The sequence below is a fragment of the Danio rerio genome, chromosome 24, assembly GCF_052040795.2.
Source record: "Danio rerio strain M-AB ecotype USA chromosome 24, GRCz13ab, whole genome shotgun sequence".
NCBI lineage: Eukaryota > Metazoa > Chordata > Actinopteri > Cypriniformes > Danionidae > Danio > Danio rerio.
Window position 1 is genome coordinate 41,232,953 of NC_141044.1, and position 20,020 is coordinate 41,252,972.

At 39.1% G+C, this 20,020-nt stretch overlaps 1 protein-coding gene across 5 annotated transcripts in view; it reads right to left on the bottom strand.

Moving 5' to 3' along the window:
- zgc:91999 overlaps nt 1-20,020 on the bottom strand; it is a 32,494-nt gene continuing 12,474 nt past the window's right edge. For 2 of the 5 annotated variants that reach the window (XM_087308459.1, XM_087308458.1), the window contains exons 4-9: nt 18,837-19,072; nt 16,088-16,243; nt 12,830-13,005; nt 8,686-8,806; nt 7,857-7,962; nt 7,638-7,811 (exon numbers count right to left, since the gene is read on the bottom strand). In XM_087308459.1, coding sequence (XP_087164585.1) covers nt 7,885-7,962; nt 8,686-8,806; nt 12,830-13,005; nt 16,088-16,243; nt 18,837-19,072 — 767 coding nt within the window. In that variant the 3' untranslated portion in view covers nt 7,638-7,811; nt 7,857-7,884. 5 annotated transcript variants of the gene reach the window in all.

Below are 20,020 nucleotides of genomic sequence, written 5' to 3' on the forward strand. Positions count from 1 at the left end.
GCTGTTTTAAATGATTTTATTTTACTGTATTTATCCCAGGTTAAACCCCCAAATTAGAAACATCGCTCTGTACATTAAGAGTACTTATTATGCACGAAATGATAACCCTACATACAGAAAAAACTAAAAACCCAAAAGGACAGAACTGAGTATTGACTGTGGGAAAAGTGCACAACATCAGAGCTGTGATTTCAGATCCACCACCAGAGGTCCCTGTCTTTCCAAGATTAATGTCAGACTGCTACAGTGTATTTACCTGTTCAATGCTGTTTACCTGGTAAATTCTCTGTTCTGATTCAGTCGTGGACGTTGAGCTCATCTCTGGTGTCAGGGCTGATCGATGCACAGAAATGTTATTTATAGCTATAATCAGTCAAGTTCAAACCCCTGCAGGTGAAATATAATATGGATTTGGCTCTGATGATAATGGAGGCTCTTTCTCCAGTGCCCTGTAATCTTTCTAACAAGCTCCTACTGGTTTTTGTACAACCCTTCATTAAGCAATATATAAATTACAAAGAGGGCGTTTCTGAACTCAGCTTGAATCATTCGCCGGTCTTTTGGAGGATTTCCAAAAGCATAAGTGGAAAAGATGTGTTAATTAAAATTAATGGCATCTTATATTATTAAATAAAGAGGTAAACGTTTCACCCACCGAGCAGAATTTCAACTCTTTTTATTATTTTGGTCTATCGAAACATTAGTTAGATCTTTTTAATTTTTTTGGCACTGAAATTGTTTGCCACCAAAAAGATTTTGATATGTAAAAATGTCTGAATGTCATTGCAATTGGAAAATAAATAGTGAAAACGTAACACAAACACACGTTCAAGCCAAAAAAGTAAACTCTTACATGACAATATGATGAAAAAGTCAGAAGAAAAGTTAATTCTGAGAGGAGCACTGCATAAAAATAATGTTCAGATGTAAATAAAACAGTTGATCACATAATACTCTTTCAGTCTTGCATGACTTTCTTTGCAGTTAATGAAGTGTAGTTTCTCTTTCAGCATGCACTTACAGCACTCTGAGATGCAATGACATTCAGACACGTCTTCACTGCCACTGTGTGTGCTTCTCATAACTGTAAATAACCACTGTTGTGCCTCAGCTGTGATTGATGATGTCACTTGACAGGCAGGACGTAATTTGCTGGATAAAACCCTTCGGCTCCGCCCTCCTTCACGCCCCAGCACCAGCCCTGGTCGTCCTCATCCTCCACCTTGAGGAACTCTTCACCTGCAGGACAGAGAAACATGTTGGATATTTTGTAATATTGAATGAATATTTTTGCAATATCATGAAAACATTATTACGTAAACCTTTTAAATATTGCATACGCAAGAATATTCCATAAGCTGCTTTTTCGCAATGTTTTTTCAAAGTTCCAGTTTTGCACTCAAGTATTCACATTAAATGAAAATTTAATTAGTCTGTTTAAATGTAAAGACAGTCAGCGTGACCGCAGCAGGACTGAAGCATCACCTGATTTGAAGGAGAGCTCATCAGGCTCCTCTCCGGTGTAGTTGTACAGCGCTCGAACCCGCACACCTCCAATCATCACACTTCAGGACAACATAAATATGATCAGCTTTAATAAAAACAATCACAGACAACATGTATATATATGTCGCCTATATATATATTTCCCCTTTCAGTAACTCATATCGCCACATTTACAATTATTATCAATCCTGATTTCAGCCCCAACATCAGAGTTGCTGTTCATATTCATTTCTGGTAACAAGACATTTTTCACAAAATAATATTTTAACTTAACCTAATTTTACCTGTTCTTGTTTTAAAAATTCAACACTTGCAAAGCAGATTCTCACTGTACAGCAGAAATACTGGACCCAATTCACTGTAGATTGTTTTATCATGCCCTCTCTTTCTAGTTTCTAAATCTTTTTTTTTTCATCTCTCAGCCAATAAATTATGTATTTATGTATTATATATTAATTCATTTATTTTATTTTCGGCTTAGTCCCTTCATTAATCAGGGGTCGCCACAGCGGAACGAACTTATCCAGCATTTGTTTTAGGCAGTGCATGTCTTTGGACTGTGGGGGAAACCGGAGCACCCGGAGGAAACCCACACCAACACAGGGAGAACATGCAAACTCCACACACTGGCCACTTTTTTAGGTACACCTGTCCAACTGCTGGAACATTCGGATGGTCGGGTCAGAATTTGGCGTTAACAACATGAAAGCATGGATCCATCCTGCCTTGTATCAATGGTTCAGGCTGGTGGTGGTGGTGTAATGGTGTGTGGGATATTTTCTTGGCACACTTTGGGTCCATTAGTACCAATTGAGCATCATGTCAGCGCCACAGCCTACCTGAGTATTGCTGCTGATCATGTCCATCCCTTTATGACCTTCTTCTGATGGCTACTTCCAGGAGGATGACAGTCCATGTCATAAAGCGTGAATCATCTCAGACTGGTTTCTTGAACATCAACACTGTATTCAAATGGCCTCCACAGTCACCAGAGCGCAATCCAATAGAGCAATGGGAGATTGGCATCACGGATGTGCAGCCGACAAATCTGCAGCAACTGCGTGATGTTATCATGTCAATATGGAGCAAAATCTCTGAGGAATATTTCCAGTATCTTGTTGAATCTTTCTCACAAAGGATTAAGGCAGTTCTGAATCCCAAAATGGGTCCAACTTGGTACTAGTAAGGTGTACCTAATAAAGTGGCCGATGATTGTAAAGCTTAATTTACAGGGGACACTTTTTAAATGTCATATTTAGAGCAAGAATCATTTGATAAATATCTCATATTATATTAAAAAATATATTTTCATGAATCAAAACACATAAAACAATCTTACCTGGTAAGTGTATGTACAGTGTTTATGCCGATTCAATGATGTTCAATTAGCTTTTATTGAAAAATAACTAAATTATATCTTTAATTCTGATTAATATATTTCTGAATATTCAAATAAAAGAAAATAGAAATTGTCTTGAGTAAAGCCAGTCAATTTACTGTAGACGTTTCCACTTTCAGGTATTCTATTCAAATAATATCAGTATTAAATACTTCCAATTCTGCATTTTAAACATTCTAAAAACATTTTATTGGTACACATTTAATTAGTTTAAATAAATTATAATGCAATAACACATTTCATAATACATTTCAATATACAGTTGAAGTCAGAATTATTAGCCCCCCTGAATTATTGGCCCCCCTGAATTATTGGCCCCCCTGAAATATTGCCCCCCCTGAATTATTGGCCCCCCTGAATTATTAGCCCCCCTGAATTATTGGCCCCCCTGAATTATTGCCCCCCCTGAATTATTGGCCCCCCTGAATTATTGGCCCCCCTGAATTATTAGCCCCCCTGAATTATTGGCCCCCCTGAATTATTGGCCCCCCTGAATTATTAGCCCCCCTGAATTATTGGCCCCCCTGAATTATTAGCCCCCCTGAATTATTAGCCCCCCTGAATTATTGGCCCCCCTGAATTATTAGCCCCCCTGTATATTTTTTTCTACAATTTCTGTTTAATGGAGAGCAGATTTTTTCAACTCATTTCTAAACATAATAGTTTTAAGAACTCATCTCTAATAACTTTATTTTATCTTTGCCATGATGACAGTAAATAATATTTGACTAGATATTTTTCAAGACACTTCTATAGAGCTTAAAGTGACATTTAAAGGCTTAACTAGGTTAATTAGGATAACTAGGCAGGTTAGGGTAATTAGGCAAGTTATTGCATAACGATGGTGTCATGATCACCAGCGAACTAACCACCAGAGGTCGCTTGTAAACACTCACGCACACATAGGACTACAAATCTGTTTGTAAATGGACTACATATTCAGTCATGCAACACACACACAACCGGTTCCTGGTCCTGACTGATTGCATACACACAGCTGATGCTGCTCAAAACTGATTACACACACATATATAGAGCTCACACATATATAGAGACACTAGCTGCATCCCAAATGGCACACTATACACTATGCACTCATGCACTATGTACTTATGCACTTACACACTCAACAGGATAGTATATGTATGTAGTGTCGTCCCAAATGGAGCACTAATGTTTTTTTACTGAGCGGAAATTCAAACCGTTTCCCTGATGACGTTTGACGGTTGCCCAATCAGTGAAATAAACGACCGAATGATCAAATAATACCTGCCGTGAGTATTGCCGCATTCTCCATCGGGAGGCGCTACAATCACTCTTGTATGAGAATTTTGCTTTCACCATCCAAAATAAATAAAGTTATTCAACATGTGCGTCCGATAGCTCCGCCCCTTCCGCTATGTATGCAAACCTGCGGTCGTTGAGTGCGTGAAGTGTCCATCATTACACACTTCATTTTAACAGCTGAATGAGTGCATCATCCGGGTGATTGAAGTGCTCTTATTATTTTTAGAGTTTTCCGTGTGAACACACTACTTACACTATTTATACTACAAAATGGCATATAATAGTACTCATAATAGTATGTGATTTGGGATGCAGCTACTCTTTGCTGAGTCTTGTTAGCTGTTAAGTGACACTACAACGCGTTTCCCTTGCCGTGTTTTTGAACCTTTGCTTTGTTTTGTTTGTTTAATCCTGTTTCCTGCTGTCTCTGACCATCTGCCTGCCTATTGACTACGACTCTGGATTGCCCTCCTACATCTGTTTGCTCCTGTATTGACCACAGCTTGCCTGAGCATTCTAATAAACCTGCATGTGGATCCTCACCTTTGTTGTCAGTGTCACTCCCTGGGTTACAGATGGTTTGTTCTGCAGACCATCGAGAAAAAATATAACTTAAAGGGGCTATTAATATTGACCCTAAAACAGTGTTTATGTAATGTGTATTTATATAGCGCATTTATTGTGTATGGCCATACACCCAAAGCGCTTCACAATCATGAGGGGGGGTCTCTCTACACCACCACCAGTGTGCAGCATCCACTTGGATGATGCGACGGCAGCCACAGGACAACGGCACCAGTGCACTCACCACACACCAGCTATTGGGGGAGTGGAGAGACAGTGATAGAGCTAATTCAGTGGATGGGGATGATTGGGAGGTCATGATCGTAAGGGCTGATTGAGGGACTTTGGCCAGGACACCGGGGTTACACCCCTGCTCTTTCACGAGAAGTGCCATGGGATTTTTAATGACCACAGAGAGTCAAGACCTCGGTTTAACGTCTCATCCGAAAGACGGCGCCCACTGACAGTGTAGTGTCCCCTTCACTTATACTGAGGCATTAGGATTCATGCAGACCACAGGTTGAGCGCCCCCTGTTGGCCTCACTAACACCACTTCCAACAGCAACCTAGTGTTCCCTAGTGGTCTCCCATCAAGGTACTGACCAGGCTCAGCCCTGCTTAGCTTCAGTGAGTAACCGGTCTTGGGCTGCAGGGTGATATGGCTGTGGCTAAAAAAAATGTGGTTTAAAAAATAAAAAAAACTGTTTTTATTCTAGCCGAAATAAAACAAATAAGACTTTCTCCAGAAGAAAAAATATTGTCAGACATACTGTGAAAATTTCTTTGCTCTGTTAAACATCATTAAGAAAATATTTAAAAAAGAAGAAAAAAAATTCGAAGGGGGGCTAATAATTCTGACTTCAACTGTATGTTATAATACATTCCACTAAAAAGTTATTCGTGTTTTGTATTTTCAGTGCTGAAATATTGTCAGAAATAAAGACACTTAAATAATCCATTCTATGCACCGTTTTATGCATGCACTAAATACTGCATACTATTTTTGAAATCAGTATGCATTATGCATTAAGCGTTTTAAACAGCAGAACGCTACAATACAGTCACATGACCTCATGTTTAATTCAGCCATCCAGCTATCATGCCAGAAACAAATGGGTCTTTTTTTTTTATTATTGTACATTTTTAATGCATTTTGAGTAAAACATCTCTTCAGTCCTGTGAGGCTGATGAAACGAGCAGTCGCTCTGAAATCAGCTTCAGTTCATTCATCACAGCGGAAATGAAGGTCAAGCTGAGCGTTCGCTATAGTTCAGCACACCTTCTGGAAAATGACACACTTCACCTTTGTGAATGCGGTTGACAATCAGTCCTCATTCAGCCTGATTCTGGAGGAGAAACCCAAAGAGACTCCACACTCTAATTGCTGCCAGTGCTCCATACTTACACATTTCATTTCTTCATCTGATTCATTCCAATGCCTTTCTAATTAACTTGATTTAATTAATATTACCTTTCACACTGTGATTGAGCACTCTGTGTGGGAAAAAAAAACGGCTCAGTTAGGAGATGAAACCACGAGCGAACGGGAAACCAAAATGTAACTAATAAATATCCCCTGAGCTGATTAATGACAGTACTTCAAGACAAATTAATATGGAGATCTGGAATATATTACAATACGCTGCAAATTAGAGCATGGCTCATTATGTCAAGCTTAAATATTTAAACACGCACTAATGTACAGTATGTTGTAATGCACGTGTTACAGTACCGTTTCTAAATCTGGGAAAACACTGCCACCAGACAGAGGACAACATTCACATATGATTTAAAATAGATAGATAAATGAGCACTCGGGTGAGGCAGTGGCGCAGTAGGTAGTGCTGTCACCTCACAGCAAGAAGGTCGCTGAGTCGCTTTTTCGAACCTCGGCTCAGTTGGCGTTTCTGTGTAGAGTTTGCATGTTCTCCCTGCCCTCCGGGTGCTCCGGTTTCCCCCACAGTCCAAAGACATGCGGTACAGGTGAATTGGGTAGGCTAAATTGTCCGTAGTGTGTGTGTGTGACTGTGTGTGTGGATCTCTCCAAGAGATGGGTTGTGGCTGGAAGGGCATCCGCTGCATAAAACATATGCCAGAATAGTTGGCGATTCATTCCGTTGTGGTGAGCTTTGATAAATAAGGGACTCATCTAAAGGAAAATCAATAAATGAGTTAATAATTTAGTGCAAATGATTAGCAATATATGCAGAATAAATACTGTACATATATATGCGTACATTCATTCATTCTTTCATTTTATTTGCAGCTTAGTACCTTTATTAATCTGGGGTCGCCACTGCGGAGTGAACCGCCAACTTATCCAGCATATGTTTTACGCAGCGGATGCTCTTCCATACACTCTCATTCACACTCATACACTACAGACAATTTAGCATACCCAATTCCCCTATAGCGCATGTGTTTGGACTGTGGGGGAAACCGGAGCACCCGGTGGAAACCCACGCAAACATATGGAGAACATGCAAACTCCACACAGAAATGCCAACCGACCCAGCTGAGGCTGGAACCAGTGGCCTTCTTGCTGTGAGGCGATTGTGCTACACACTGCGCCATAATTCAGACATTTTATGCATAATTAATATTTGTCAGGTTGGACTTGTTGACCTCATAAATCTGACATTTTTTTTCATGGTTGTTTTTGGTAGATTGGACTTCACTGTGACATTTTAGCTCATAATTTAAATGTTGACTTTTATGAATGTGATTTTGTCATAATTAGCACTTTGTCCTATCATTTACCTCTTTAGATCCTGATTTTAATGATCTAATTTTCATAATAATATTTGTAAAAACTATCACTTTAACTTCCATAATTATGTCTCTCTTTGTCATCATTTCAGCTTCTTTTTTATTTAATTTTGAAAACTTTTTGGCTTCATATTCGTATAATGTCATGTATGAGCACTTGTGCGCTTATGGGGATGTGTGCGTGTGTATGTGTGTGAGAGAGAGAGAGTGTGTGTGTGTGTGTTTGTGCATTTATGTGTGAGCGCATGTGTGTGTGTGTGCTTGCATTTGTGTTTGTGAGCATGCTCTTGTGTGTGTGTGTGTGTGTGTGTGTGTGTGTGTGTGTGTGTGCGTGTGTGTGTGTGTGTGTGTGTGTGTGCTTACGCTTTGTCCTCGGTTCCTTTGTGGGCTTTTGGTTTCTTTCCTGGTTTCTGCTTTTTAATTGGAGGGTTCCATTCCTGCATCAGAACACACACACACACACACGCACACACACACACACACAAAAGATTTCAGAAGACAAAACACTATTTTTCAACTAATAACTAATAAAATAATAAGCCAGAATCAGTCTTTATGGGGACATCTCATAGACATTGTGATGTTCATACTGTACAGACTGTATATTCTCTCCCCTCTATCAACCCTTCCCCTTAACCAAACTCTCAGAGCAAACAATCTGCAGTTTTGCATTAATTTTTCTTGGCTTAGTCTCTAGTTCAGAGATCGCCACAGCAGAATGAACCGCCAACTATTCCAGCATGTTTTACGCAGCGGATGCCCTTCCAGCTGCAACTTAGTTCTGGGAAACACCCATACCCTCTCATTCACACACCCACTTATACACTACGGCCAATTGAGTTTATTCAATTCCCCTATAGCGCATGTGTTTGGACTGTGGGGGGAACCGGAAAACCTGGAAGAAACCCACGCCAACGCAAGGAGAACATGCAAACTCCACACAGAAATGCCAACTGACCCAGTTGAGACTCGAACAAGTGCCATTCTTGCTGTAAAGCCACAGTGCTAACCACTGAGCCACCATGCCACCCCTTGCAGTTTTACATTTAGAAAAATAATGAGTTCTGTGTGATTTATCCTCATGGGGAGCAAAAATATGTATCCACAATGTCAAAATGTGCTGTTAGTGCTATAAGATTAGAAATTCAAGGCACACACACCTCTATTTTAGGCCAGTCGGTAGGCATCCCGGGCCCATGGTTGTTCTTCCACCAGCGGAGATCTTCAGCTTCAGAGATGGACATGAGTGTGTGATGGAGCTCACTGTAGACTGCCTTTATACTGAAACACACACATAAAACACACTTTCTGACACCACAGCAAGCATCCCTCTTCAGTGCTTATAGCATGACTTTCTTTACATTTACACTCGTATTCGAAACCATTTTGAAATGAGACATGAAAGTAATGTACATCAATGAAGTTTGTAACTAATTACTGCAATTAAATATTTATTGTGAACTGAAAAAGTAAAGCATCACTATTTATTTAGAGGTAGCTTGATTATAGTTAATATTAAAGTTTTTTATGGTGCTTTCATACATGTAGATCTATTGTTTTATTCTAAAACAGGGGTTAAAATCGTTGGATCGTATTGCTTTTTCCATACAATCAATCTGCTCCAGAGTTTGTTTCAGTCTAGCGTGGAATGAGGTGGTCTGAGACCAATTGTTTTGACACGGATCAGAAATCGATTGCTGGATTCAGGATTCATGAACTCACTCTTGATCACGTTTAAAGATGATTGATGATCCTAGCAAACTGAACAGACCTTTATAACACTTTTATTCCCGGTTGCTTTGTGATCGTCCTGTCTTGTTGATATGATTAGGGGCCCTATCATACACACGGCGCAGTGTGGAGCAAGACGCAGTGCAGTAGTCTTTTGGTAGTTTCAGCTTGGCGCAAGAGTTGTTTTGAGGCGTTGCGCTGCGCTGTTTAAATAGCAAATGCATTAGCGCTCATTTGTGCGCCCATAGGCGTTCTGGTCTAAAAAGGAAGGCGTTCTGAGGCGGACCGCTGGCGCGTTGCTATTTTGAGAAACTATAATAGATTTTTCATTAGACCAAAACTAACCCGGTCTAAACTCCAGCGCAGAGTTGCGCCTCGCTTACGCACTGCTTAATACACACAAGAGAGCAATAGGCAAATATCTTAACATATGAAAAAATGTAAATATTAAGGATATATATAGGATATAATAAGAATAGATATAGGATATTAATATAAAGGATTAAAATATTACAAAACATATTATTTTCTAGCCTACATAAATATGAAAAATCACTGCTTTTATGTCTTCTTCATCTCGGGAGGCTTTTTCAGTTCATTCATAACAATTTGCTTTTGTATAATGTTATTATTATTAGCAGTATTATTTAATATATCCATATTTATATTTGTTTGATTAAAAACAAGCTTAGATTTGTCCACCTGCAGGTTTTAGACCATATGGGGCATGGCAGGTGTATTTGGAAATAACTCAGTATTTTGACCACACTTGGTCATTATTATTCATTTATTCGTTTGCTGGAAATTAGAACTGAATTTAGAAATAGTTTTGAAACAAATCTTTGTGCTTAACAAACGAAATGAATTATTTATAGGCTAATTGATGTCTGTGCGTAAAGGTTTCCCTATCCAAGAGTGAAAGTGAAAGTGATCCATTATCTCTCATTCTTGAGCAGTAGATGCTCTGTTTAACAGTTTTCTGTTAAAAAACTGTTAACTGTGAACTGTTTGCTTGTGAAATGCTAAATTTTTCCACCTAGACTTACTTTGCGTCCTGTAAATAGCGAATGCGCTCTTGGCGCACCGCAGTTGGCTCTTAAAGGGAATAAGAGATGAGACTCTAATTGGTTTATTCTCAAAACACACCTACAACTCATTAAGAAAATAAACTCAAGCCTTTTAGCCCATGCGCCTTGGCGCAAAGCAGGTTTTCCCATCCGTAAATTAGCAAAAATGCGTTCTGACACGCCCTGAAAGCGTTTGCGCCCTGCGTTTTGCTCTCTGCGCATGGACCGTCAAAATAGAGCCCTATATGCCTTACTACAGAGACATGTTAATGCCCGCCTGTCAATCAATATTGGTGGGCAGGTAGACCGCTCTCCTACGCCAAGTTGCGGTCGGTCTAAAAACCGCTCCAATTGCGCCACCGTTTTTATGTTGTTAAATTTAAAAAAAAGGACTGTGTGTGTTTATATCATCCCAATATGACGGTCTATACACTAAACCTACACACGTCTGTCCAAACAGCTTTAAAAGTAGATTTTTCACCATAGGTGTCTTTAAAAAAACTCAGGACAACACTGGAGATGACTGAGTTTGTTTAGAAACTGTGCTTATTGTTGTAGAGTGACTTGTTTATGCTCAAACAGTAATATTACCCACTTCAGAAAGCTGAAAGTAGGGCTGCACAATATATCGTTTCATCATCGATATCGCAACGAGATCATTCGGAATAGTCATATTGTGATGTTGTATGTTCATTTCGCAGGTGTTTTTTGAGGCCTGTGACAGTGTGAGGGTTTTAAAAGCATTCAGACTTAAGAAACTGAACCGTTTGTAACTCTGACAAACTAAAAAAATTATAAAATTTATTTAATTGTTTATAAAAACGAAGATGTGGCAAGGGGGCATGGCCGAGAGCCGTGGGAACGGAGTGAGGCCACCGCGTAAGTGGATACACCTGCGGTGCGCACCTGCCTCGAATCCCACGGAAGGAGCTCTGGACTATAAAAGGAGGAACGATGGCAGAGGAAGCCGAGAGAGGACCGGGCCCGGACATATTTTACTTTTGCTTTCAGTTTGACGGCAGTCTCCGTGAGAAAATCATTTTAAAACTGCGTCGGTTCTCCGCCTCCTCCTTCCCGGCGGCCAAAGGGCCGGGAACCTTATTACAGTGGTGCCGAAGCCCGGGAGAAGGAGGGACGCGTTGTCCAGATGCCCTCGCCGATGAGAGAGGGGGCGAGTGTTTGAGAGTTAACCCGAGTGGGCGAGAAACCCGTTCGTCTGCCCAGAGTGAGGCTGAGGCTGGCGAGGAAAGGATCTGCCTGCTGCCGTCTCCCAGCATGGGGAGGAGCAGGGGACGCGGGGCTCACCACCGGAAGGGAAAGCGCTGAAGGGAGCCATCCCACAGAACCCGGGGGAGTCGCCACGATCCGCCATGATGCCAGAGCCTGCATCCATCCACAGAATCGGGAGCGGAGCAGGAGACCAGAGATGCCGCCAGCCAGCCAGGAGAACCGCCGCCGGACAACAGAATACGGACGGGTGGATAGATTCCTCCACAGAGCTCCCAGCACGTCGTCGCATCTCTCAGCTGGTGGAGGACCGAGTGGCAGCGTGTCTGGAGAACCGAACCCCAATTTTATTTATTTATTTTTTTCCTCTTTCCCCTTTCTCGGTCTACTCTGTCTTTCCTCCTTTTTTTCCTTCTCCTTTTCTCTCGGCCCGTCTCATAGGTCTCGTGGGTGCTGTGGCGCTTATTACAGAAGTGAACCTTATTACAGAAGACTATGCAGTTTTATTTTCCATTTGATTGTTCAATTACTGGATATCTGAATCCAGTTCAACTCCTCAGAAAACAATCAAACGCTGTTTATTTCATTTATATCTTTTTCTTTATTGATTTTATCCATGCTTGTAGGTTGTTTCTTATATTTTATGCATTAGCACTCCCCTACAGCAGTGGTTCTCAAAGTGGGGGTCAGGACCCCCAAGGGGTCGAGGGGCAATGAAGGGGGGTCGCCTGGTGATTTCCAAAAATCTATTTATTTTTATTAAACCATAAGAATTAACATATTTTATCCATAACTATACTGAAAATAAAAATAGTCGTTTATAGTTACTATATACTATATAGTTACTATAGTAGCTTATAGTTACTAGTTCTATTGGATTGCGACCCCTGGGGTAATTACATTATATTAAAGGCAGCAATAGCGTCAGATGCATTTTGATTTTATAACATCAGGTTATACTTTCTGGCACATTTAAAGCACTGACACAAATTTAATTGGTGTGTCTGCGTCATTGCATGCAAGGTTTCTGTATTTATAACCACCTCAGAGGATATTGGGGGTCGCGAGTCACTGGCATTGTTATTTTGGGGGTCGCGGGCTGAAAAGTTTGGGAACCCCTGCCCTACAGAATCATCCCAATCAATGTTTGCAATTAGTTATGCAACTGATCTAGTGAAATTGAGTTCATATTGCTATATATATATCCCAGAATACTGCAATGTTAGATTTTTCCAGTATCGTGCAGCCCTAGCTAAAAGCATAACAGAGCGATTGAAACCTCTCGTTGTTGGTAATGTCGAGGTGTCTGTGAATGGACAGGAAGGCCTGCTTCAGGAAGCTGATCCTCTTCCTTTCCTCCTCCTGCGATTGGTCGAACACAGACTCCATTTCCTCCATGTATCTCGGTGCAAAGCCAGAGACGTCCTCTAGAACCTTCTCATAGCGATCACGTGCCTGGGAAAACACCCACATCCTTCAGCTCAGTCCCTTAGTTACCAGGTGTCGCCACAGCAGAACAAACCACCAACTATTCCAGCAAAAGTTTCACGCAGCGGCTGTCCTTTTAGCTACAACCCAGTACTGGGAAACACCCATACACACACACTCATGCACTACGGCTAATTTTGTTTACAAATTCCCCTAAAGCGTACACATGGAAAAGATTAGGTATGAGATTGCAGGTAAACCAAAGACATTTTAAAAAATTTGGAAGCCAATTTTTGATTGTCTACAGACTGACCATTGAAAACTGAGTGGGGGGGAAGATTCTGAATCATAGCAATGTGAACAAAATACTAATTCTCAATAATTGTCATCATTCTGATTAAATTGAAACTATTATGTTTCCAATTGTGCCCACCATCTTAACGATCTGTTGTTTAAATGTGTTTCAACTATTTTTATCTCTATTACAAAATGTTGGTGTTTTAGCTTAAAGGGCACCTAGGTTACCCCTTTTTTCAGATTTAATATAAGTCTTTTGCGTCTCTAGAATGTGTATATAAAGTTTCAGATCCAAACACCCATCAGATCTTTCATTATACCTTTTACAAGATGCTGTTTTATACTGATTTCCAGCAGGGGGTGGTTTTGTCGTACTGCGCCTTTAAGACGAGTCTTTCCCGCCTACTGCTTCTACATGCCTCCTCCCTCAGCTGCGTCAGACAACAGACAGACTTAAAGGAAGAAGATCTCACGTAGCGTTTGTGAGATACTACGGTAAGAACTAACCTTTACTAATCAGTATTGTGAAGTTGCATTGATGAGTCACACACAATATCGTTACAAAGTAAACACACACACACACACAGATACACACGCACACCGCAGATGACACACACACACACAGGCAGGCAGGCAGGCAGGCAGACAGAGCGCGCTGAGCTTAGTTAAGGCTAACCTCAAGTACTGTGTGGATATCTGTTATGCTAATGTACAAAATAAACCTGATTTAACTTCCACAAACCGGGATTGAAGCGTCTTCTTTTATAATTGTTCTGACACGCGGCTGTGCTGATGAAGTAAAGCTGAAGTAAAACGCTGTAATTAATTACACACATACTCTGTTTTAAAACACTTTAGACATGTGAAACTTACTCTTAATCACATTTGATGATGATTGCTGATCCTAGCGAACAGAACAGAGCTTTTATTCCCGGTTGCTTTGCGTATGTCTGCCTGGTCTTGTTGACATACAGGTGACTACCGGAACATGTTAATGCGCGCAGCTGTCAATCAATTCGGTGGGCGGAGGGATCGCACACCTACTTAATGGTGCGATCGATTTGAAAACAGCTCCAATTGGCCGACCCTTTTTTTGTAGTTAAATTGAAAAAAAAGGACTGGGTGTGTTCATATCACCCCAGTATGACTATGGTCTATACACTATACCAACACACAGATCTGTCCAAACAGCTTGAAAAGTAGATTTTTTTACCATAGGTGCCCTTTAATTTGTAAATATTCTCTTTTAACATCTATATGACCATGTCTATTTTAGTACTTTTTAAATATGTTTGATTGATTGTATAATTTTTGTATTGTTTTTTTCTAGGTTGTTCAGGGACAGCAGATGAAAAATAGCCTTCGGGCTAATTCTGGTGCATTGGCAGAAATGCTAATTAATGTACACTGTCATTGCCAAATAAACAAATAAATAAATAAATAAAATTAGGTATGTATAGGTATTCAATTATCCAATTTTTTTTAAATCTCTTTTCCTTTTTTTATATTTTTTTTTCCTCTTCTCTTTGTTATCTGTATTGATTTGTACGCATATGTATACAAGCTCTATATATAATGTACATACGCAGATATTTGACTGGATTTGTGGATATGTGCAGGTGTAGATTTCTCATGGAGGAATATGATTAAGTATCTGTACAGTTGTGGATGTACATGTGCATATGTAATGTGATGTATTTTTTATTTAATGGCATGTCAGCAACCAAGGCTATTTTCATGGCAGGAATCTTTCAATTTAAAAATCAACAAACAAAATAAAACATAAATTAAATAAGATTTTTTGTGTTAATACATGATAAAAATTCTAAAATCTTTTCTGATTTCACTTTGTTAAAAATGTCCTTCAAAGAGTTCATTTCATAAAAAAGTCTGTGTTTTATAGTAAGAGGAGTTTTGCAGCACAAACACTGAGTAGGGTTTTCACCTTGGAGCAAAAAAACATGTGTTCTTCTCCTATGCCCAATATGACATCTGGTAAAAACTACTTGATCAAATCGATTGTTAAAATGTCTTAAAATTCTGTGTGAAATTTTAGGTTGGATTTCATGTAATTTATTGTTTTCTAATGCATCCCATTCCTTTTGCCACTTGTTTAAAATGTAAGCGTTTATAAAAGGTTTCATCTCTGATGGAGGAATTTGGCATTTGTTCACTACTTGCTTCATAGCGTCTTTACATGTGCATATGTATCTACATTTCAAATATGTTTCTTTATTATTATTTGCTGGCATGGGAGGGATTTAGGGTTTGTTCTTTAAAATGTGAAAAACTTTAAATAAATATTAAAAAAATAAATAAAAAAATTCCCCTAAAGCGCATGCGTTGGGACTGTGGGGGAAACCGGAGCACCCGGAGGAAAACTCATGCCAACACAGAGAGAAAATACAAGCTGGAGCTCAAACCAGCGACGTTCTTGCTGTGAGGCGACGGTGCTAACCACTGATCCACCATGCCTCCATACTTTTGATAAAAAATGTATACTAATTGTGAAGGATTCAGATTTAAAATAATTCCCTATTATAAAAAAGTCTCTCAAGATACAAACTGTTGTCTGATGACACTAAAACTAGGGCTAATAACTAGATTATTTACATTAGGTGTAGTACATGAGTGTGTGTGTGTGTGAATGGGGAAGTGTATGGGTGTTTCCTAGTACTGGGTTTCAGCTGGACGGGCATCCGCTGTCTACATCTTTTTTTTTTTCATGGAGATATCCGTCACAATACTAAAAACGAGACTGTTGCAACTTTCCATTTCATGCCTAAATACTGCAAATAAAAGTAAGACAAACCTTGGTGCGTTCCTGCGTGGCTTTCTCTCTGGTCTGCTGGATTTTGGACAGTTTGCTCTCGCTCAGGTCGGCCTTGAGTTTGGCTTGATTCTCTTTTTCCTGAGCGCTCTGCTCTCTCTGACATGACTTATGATACACCGCACGAGCCTTTTCCAGCTAATGGAGACACAGAGATTTATTATTAGCATCATGTAGTGCTTTTCAAATTATATCCAGTTCTCTGTTCTGCCATTAACTGCAATGGAAATACTCTATTTTATCTTCACTCTTCAAACAGGTGCATCAGAAGAGCAACAGCCAGGAAAACAAGAATAATCTAGTTTTTTTTGGAATAAAAGGTGACTTATAGGACAGGGGTGGACTGGGACAAAAATTCAGCCCTGGCACTGTAGCCACATCAGCCCACATTACCACACTGACACAGCCCCACCCACGAACACACACATTCACTATTTATTTTGGTGTACAGATGGTGAAATAATATGACATTCTTGCCAGATTTTGATTACATCCAGGTAACCTCGGATTGGGTCGGCCCATCTTGAAATCAGGCGACTGATTGGGCCAAATGCTTAACATTTATTACTATTATTATTATTATTATTATTATTATTATTATTATTATTATTATTATTATTATTATTATCATAATATCACATCTAGCAAGAGATAAAAGTTGCCTGCACGTAAAAACAATACATACATTATATATATATATATATATATATATATATATATATATATATATATATATATATATAAAATATATTTAAAAATTGGTCCGGCCCTTCTGGCATTTGCCAGAATTGCCAGATGGCCAGTCCACCCCTGTTATAGGACCAAATCAAGCTCTACTTTTTATCAGATTGGTCAATTCATATTTTATCCTATAAACCTTAAAATTGGATGCATTTAAGTGTATTGTAGATATGAATAAAACTGAATTTAAAATATAGATAAGCATAAATCTGCATATATTGACATTTGTAAGTACAGTATAAATACAAAATGATTAGCCCTCATGATAATAAAAATAATACATATTTTAATTATTTTTCAAATATTTCTCAAATGATGTTTAACAAAGATATTTTTTAAAACAATTGTTTTATTTACTAATTTCTTATAGTATTCAGCTTAAAGTGCAATTCAAAGGCTTAACTAGGTTAATTTGTTTAACTATGATAATTAGGCAGGTCATAGAACATGAGGGATTTGTTCTGTAGCCAATTGAAAAAAAATAAAAAATAATAATAATATATATATATATATATATATATATATATATATATATATATATATATATATATATATATATATATATATATATATTCTAAATATTATATTGTGTATATATACATACACACTACAAGACAAAAGTCTTGTCGTTGATCCCAGTTGTAAGAGCAGCAAATAATAACTTGACTTCTAGTTAATCATTTGGAAAAGAGGCAGAAGGTAGATTTTTTTCTCCAATCATCACAAATACTGTAGAAGACCTAGTGGAACCTGCATGGAGCCAACATTCTTAAAGAAATCAGTCAAATTTGGTGAGGGGAAAAGTCATGGTTTGGGGATACATTCAGTATGGGGGCGTGCGAGAGATCTGCAGAGTGGATAATCAGCATCAACAGCCTGAGGTATCAAGACATCTGTGCTGCCCATTACATTACAAACCACAGGAGAGGGCAAATTCTCCAGCAGGATAGCGCTCATTCTCATACTTCAGCCTCCACATCAAAGCTCCTGAAAGCAGAGAAGGTGAAGATGTTCCAGGATTGGCCAACCCAGTTGCCAGACATAAACTTTATTGAGCATGTCTGGCGTAGGATGAATGAGGAGGAATTGAAGATGATTTCAAAGACTGCAGGAACGCTTTCTTTCCCATTCCAGTTGACTTTATTAATCAGTGATTTGAGTCATGTCAGAGATGTATGGATGCAGTCCTCCAAGCTCATGATGGAGTCAGACACAATATTCATTCTGTCTCCACTGCAGCAGGACTTTATATTCTATACTGGACATTATTTCTGTTCAGTGACAAGACTTTTGTCTAAGCAAAGTCAGACCTTACTGTCCTAATTAAATCATTCAAAATCAAGCCATGATCATATTTTATTTTGGTCAAATTAGCGTCATCTAGAAGCCTTTGCCTTTCCTATAAGCCACTTCCGATACTTCTAAAGTCAAGTTATTATTTGTAGAGTAGTGCAGGTAGTGTATAGATTTTACATCATATCTTAAAAATTATCTAAATATATTTTTACATTCTTTTTTTTATTCCAACCAAACTAAAAGATACAAGGCTTTCTCCTGAAAAAAATTATACAAGAGGAAATACTTTGAAAATGTTTTTGGTCTTTTAAACATCGCTTGAGAAATATTAGGGGGGAAATGAAGGGCTAACAACTGTAGATTTGAATAAAAACATGTGAAAGATTTCAGAAATGTTTAATGTTTACATTTTGTAAACATTTTAATGTTTGCATTGTAATTGAAATCTAAAGTTTAATGAAACAAACTCCTGAATTTGTATTTTGGATGTTTTTTTTCTGTTTCTCTGAAAGATGTGATGATATAGACGTAAAACAGAGCTCAAAACTGACCTGCAAATAAAATAAAATAAAAATAAAAGAAATTCCTGTCTTAATGCGCAGATAGACTGAGTGGGATTTTGAACCAAGAGTTTAACTGCTTAACGGCTGTTAACCAGAAGCAGTCTGCGCCCTCCAGCGATTTTCACCCTCACCTTCTTCAATCTTTTCACCCAGGGCTTCTGAGCGCGTGAGAAAGCCGTCTCGAGGTCATACGACTCTCTGAATCCGCAGAACATTTTCTTTGGGAACGTCTCTTTCTGCCACGAGTGGATGCGCTCTCCATCTTCTGAAACCAGAGACTGGGAGATTGAGGTGTGAAGCGCAGACAGACGCTCAGTGGAGGAGAAAAAGCACTGCCAGGCCCGCAAGAGAGACCCGTACAGCGGCCCTGAGACAGAAAACACACACTTTAGTCAAAATCACAAACATCTGAAGCCCGCATGAAGCAGAAGCTGCTACTTTTTCATATTGTGACGCAGTTTCTAGAGAAACGCAATTTTCCTAATGGATAAACAGCTCTCTGTAATATTTCGAAATGCTTTCACTTTCATATTGGGCATGAAACTTTTACTCATAATTCTCTCTTCATATAGGCATATATATGGCTATTATACAACCATAATACACTTTGATATAGCCTAGTTCAGTGGTTCTCAAACTTTTTTCATCAAGTACCACCTCAGAAAAAAAATTGTCTCTCCAAGTACCACCAAAATGAGCAGTATTGAAATACAGTAGCGTAGTAGGCCCAGTAAAACAGTTAAAAAAAAAATGTGGCAGATTAACTCTAGGCTATATGTCATATATGGCATATTATATACATAATTTGTGATACATTTTGAAATGTGTGTAGCATGTACATGACATCAGGCATGTGCACACATAGGGCTCAACCTGTGCAGTGCACATGCCCTTTTTAGTCTTGGATAGAAAGTGCCCTTCCAAAATGATCAAAAGTGCCCCCGCGACGCGGCACACCTTCAGTCCCGCCCTCAGTGGCGTAGCGCAAAATGCGGAGGCCCCCCTGCAGGGATCGCTGACGGGGCCCCCTGATGAAGGGGGGGGGGATACGTCATGCGTCAATTTGCATATCACTGACGTCATCACGTTCTACCGTTTCTGTTTAACAGCCTATGGTTAATAAAGGGGTATTTATAATTGCACTACACTTTATATAAGCATGTTTATTTAACTAAATTTATTGCTGTTTGAATACAGTATATCATTACAGATGTGTAACGTTAGTGAATGTGCAGTAATCTCTCATATGAAATAAACTCAGACAAGTTCAGAAACTGTCACTAAAATATCTGTGATTGTGAACAAGAAAAGAATA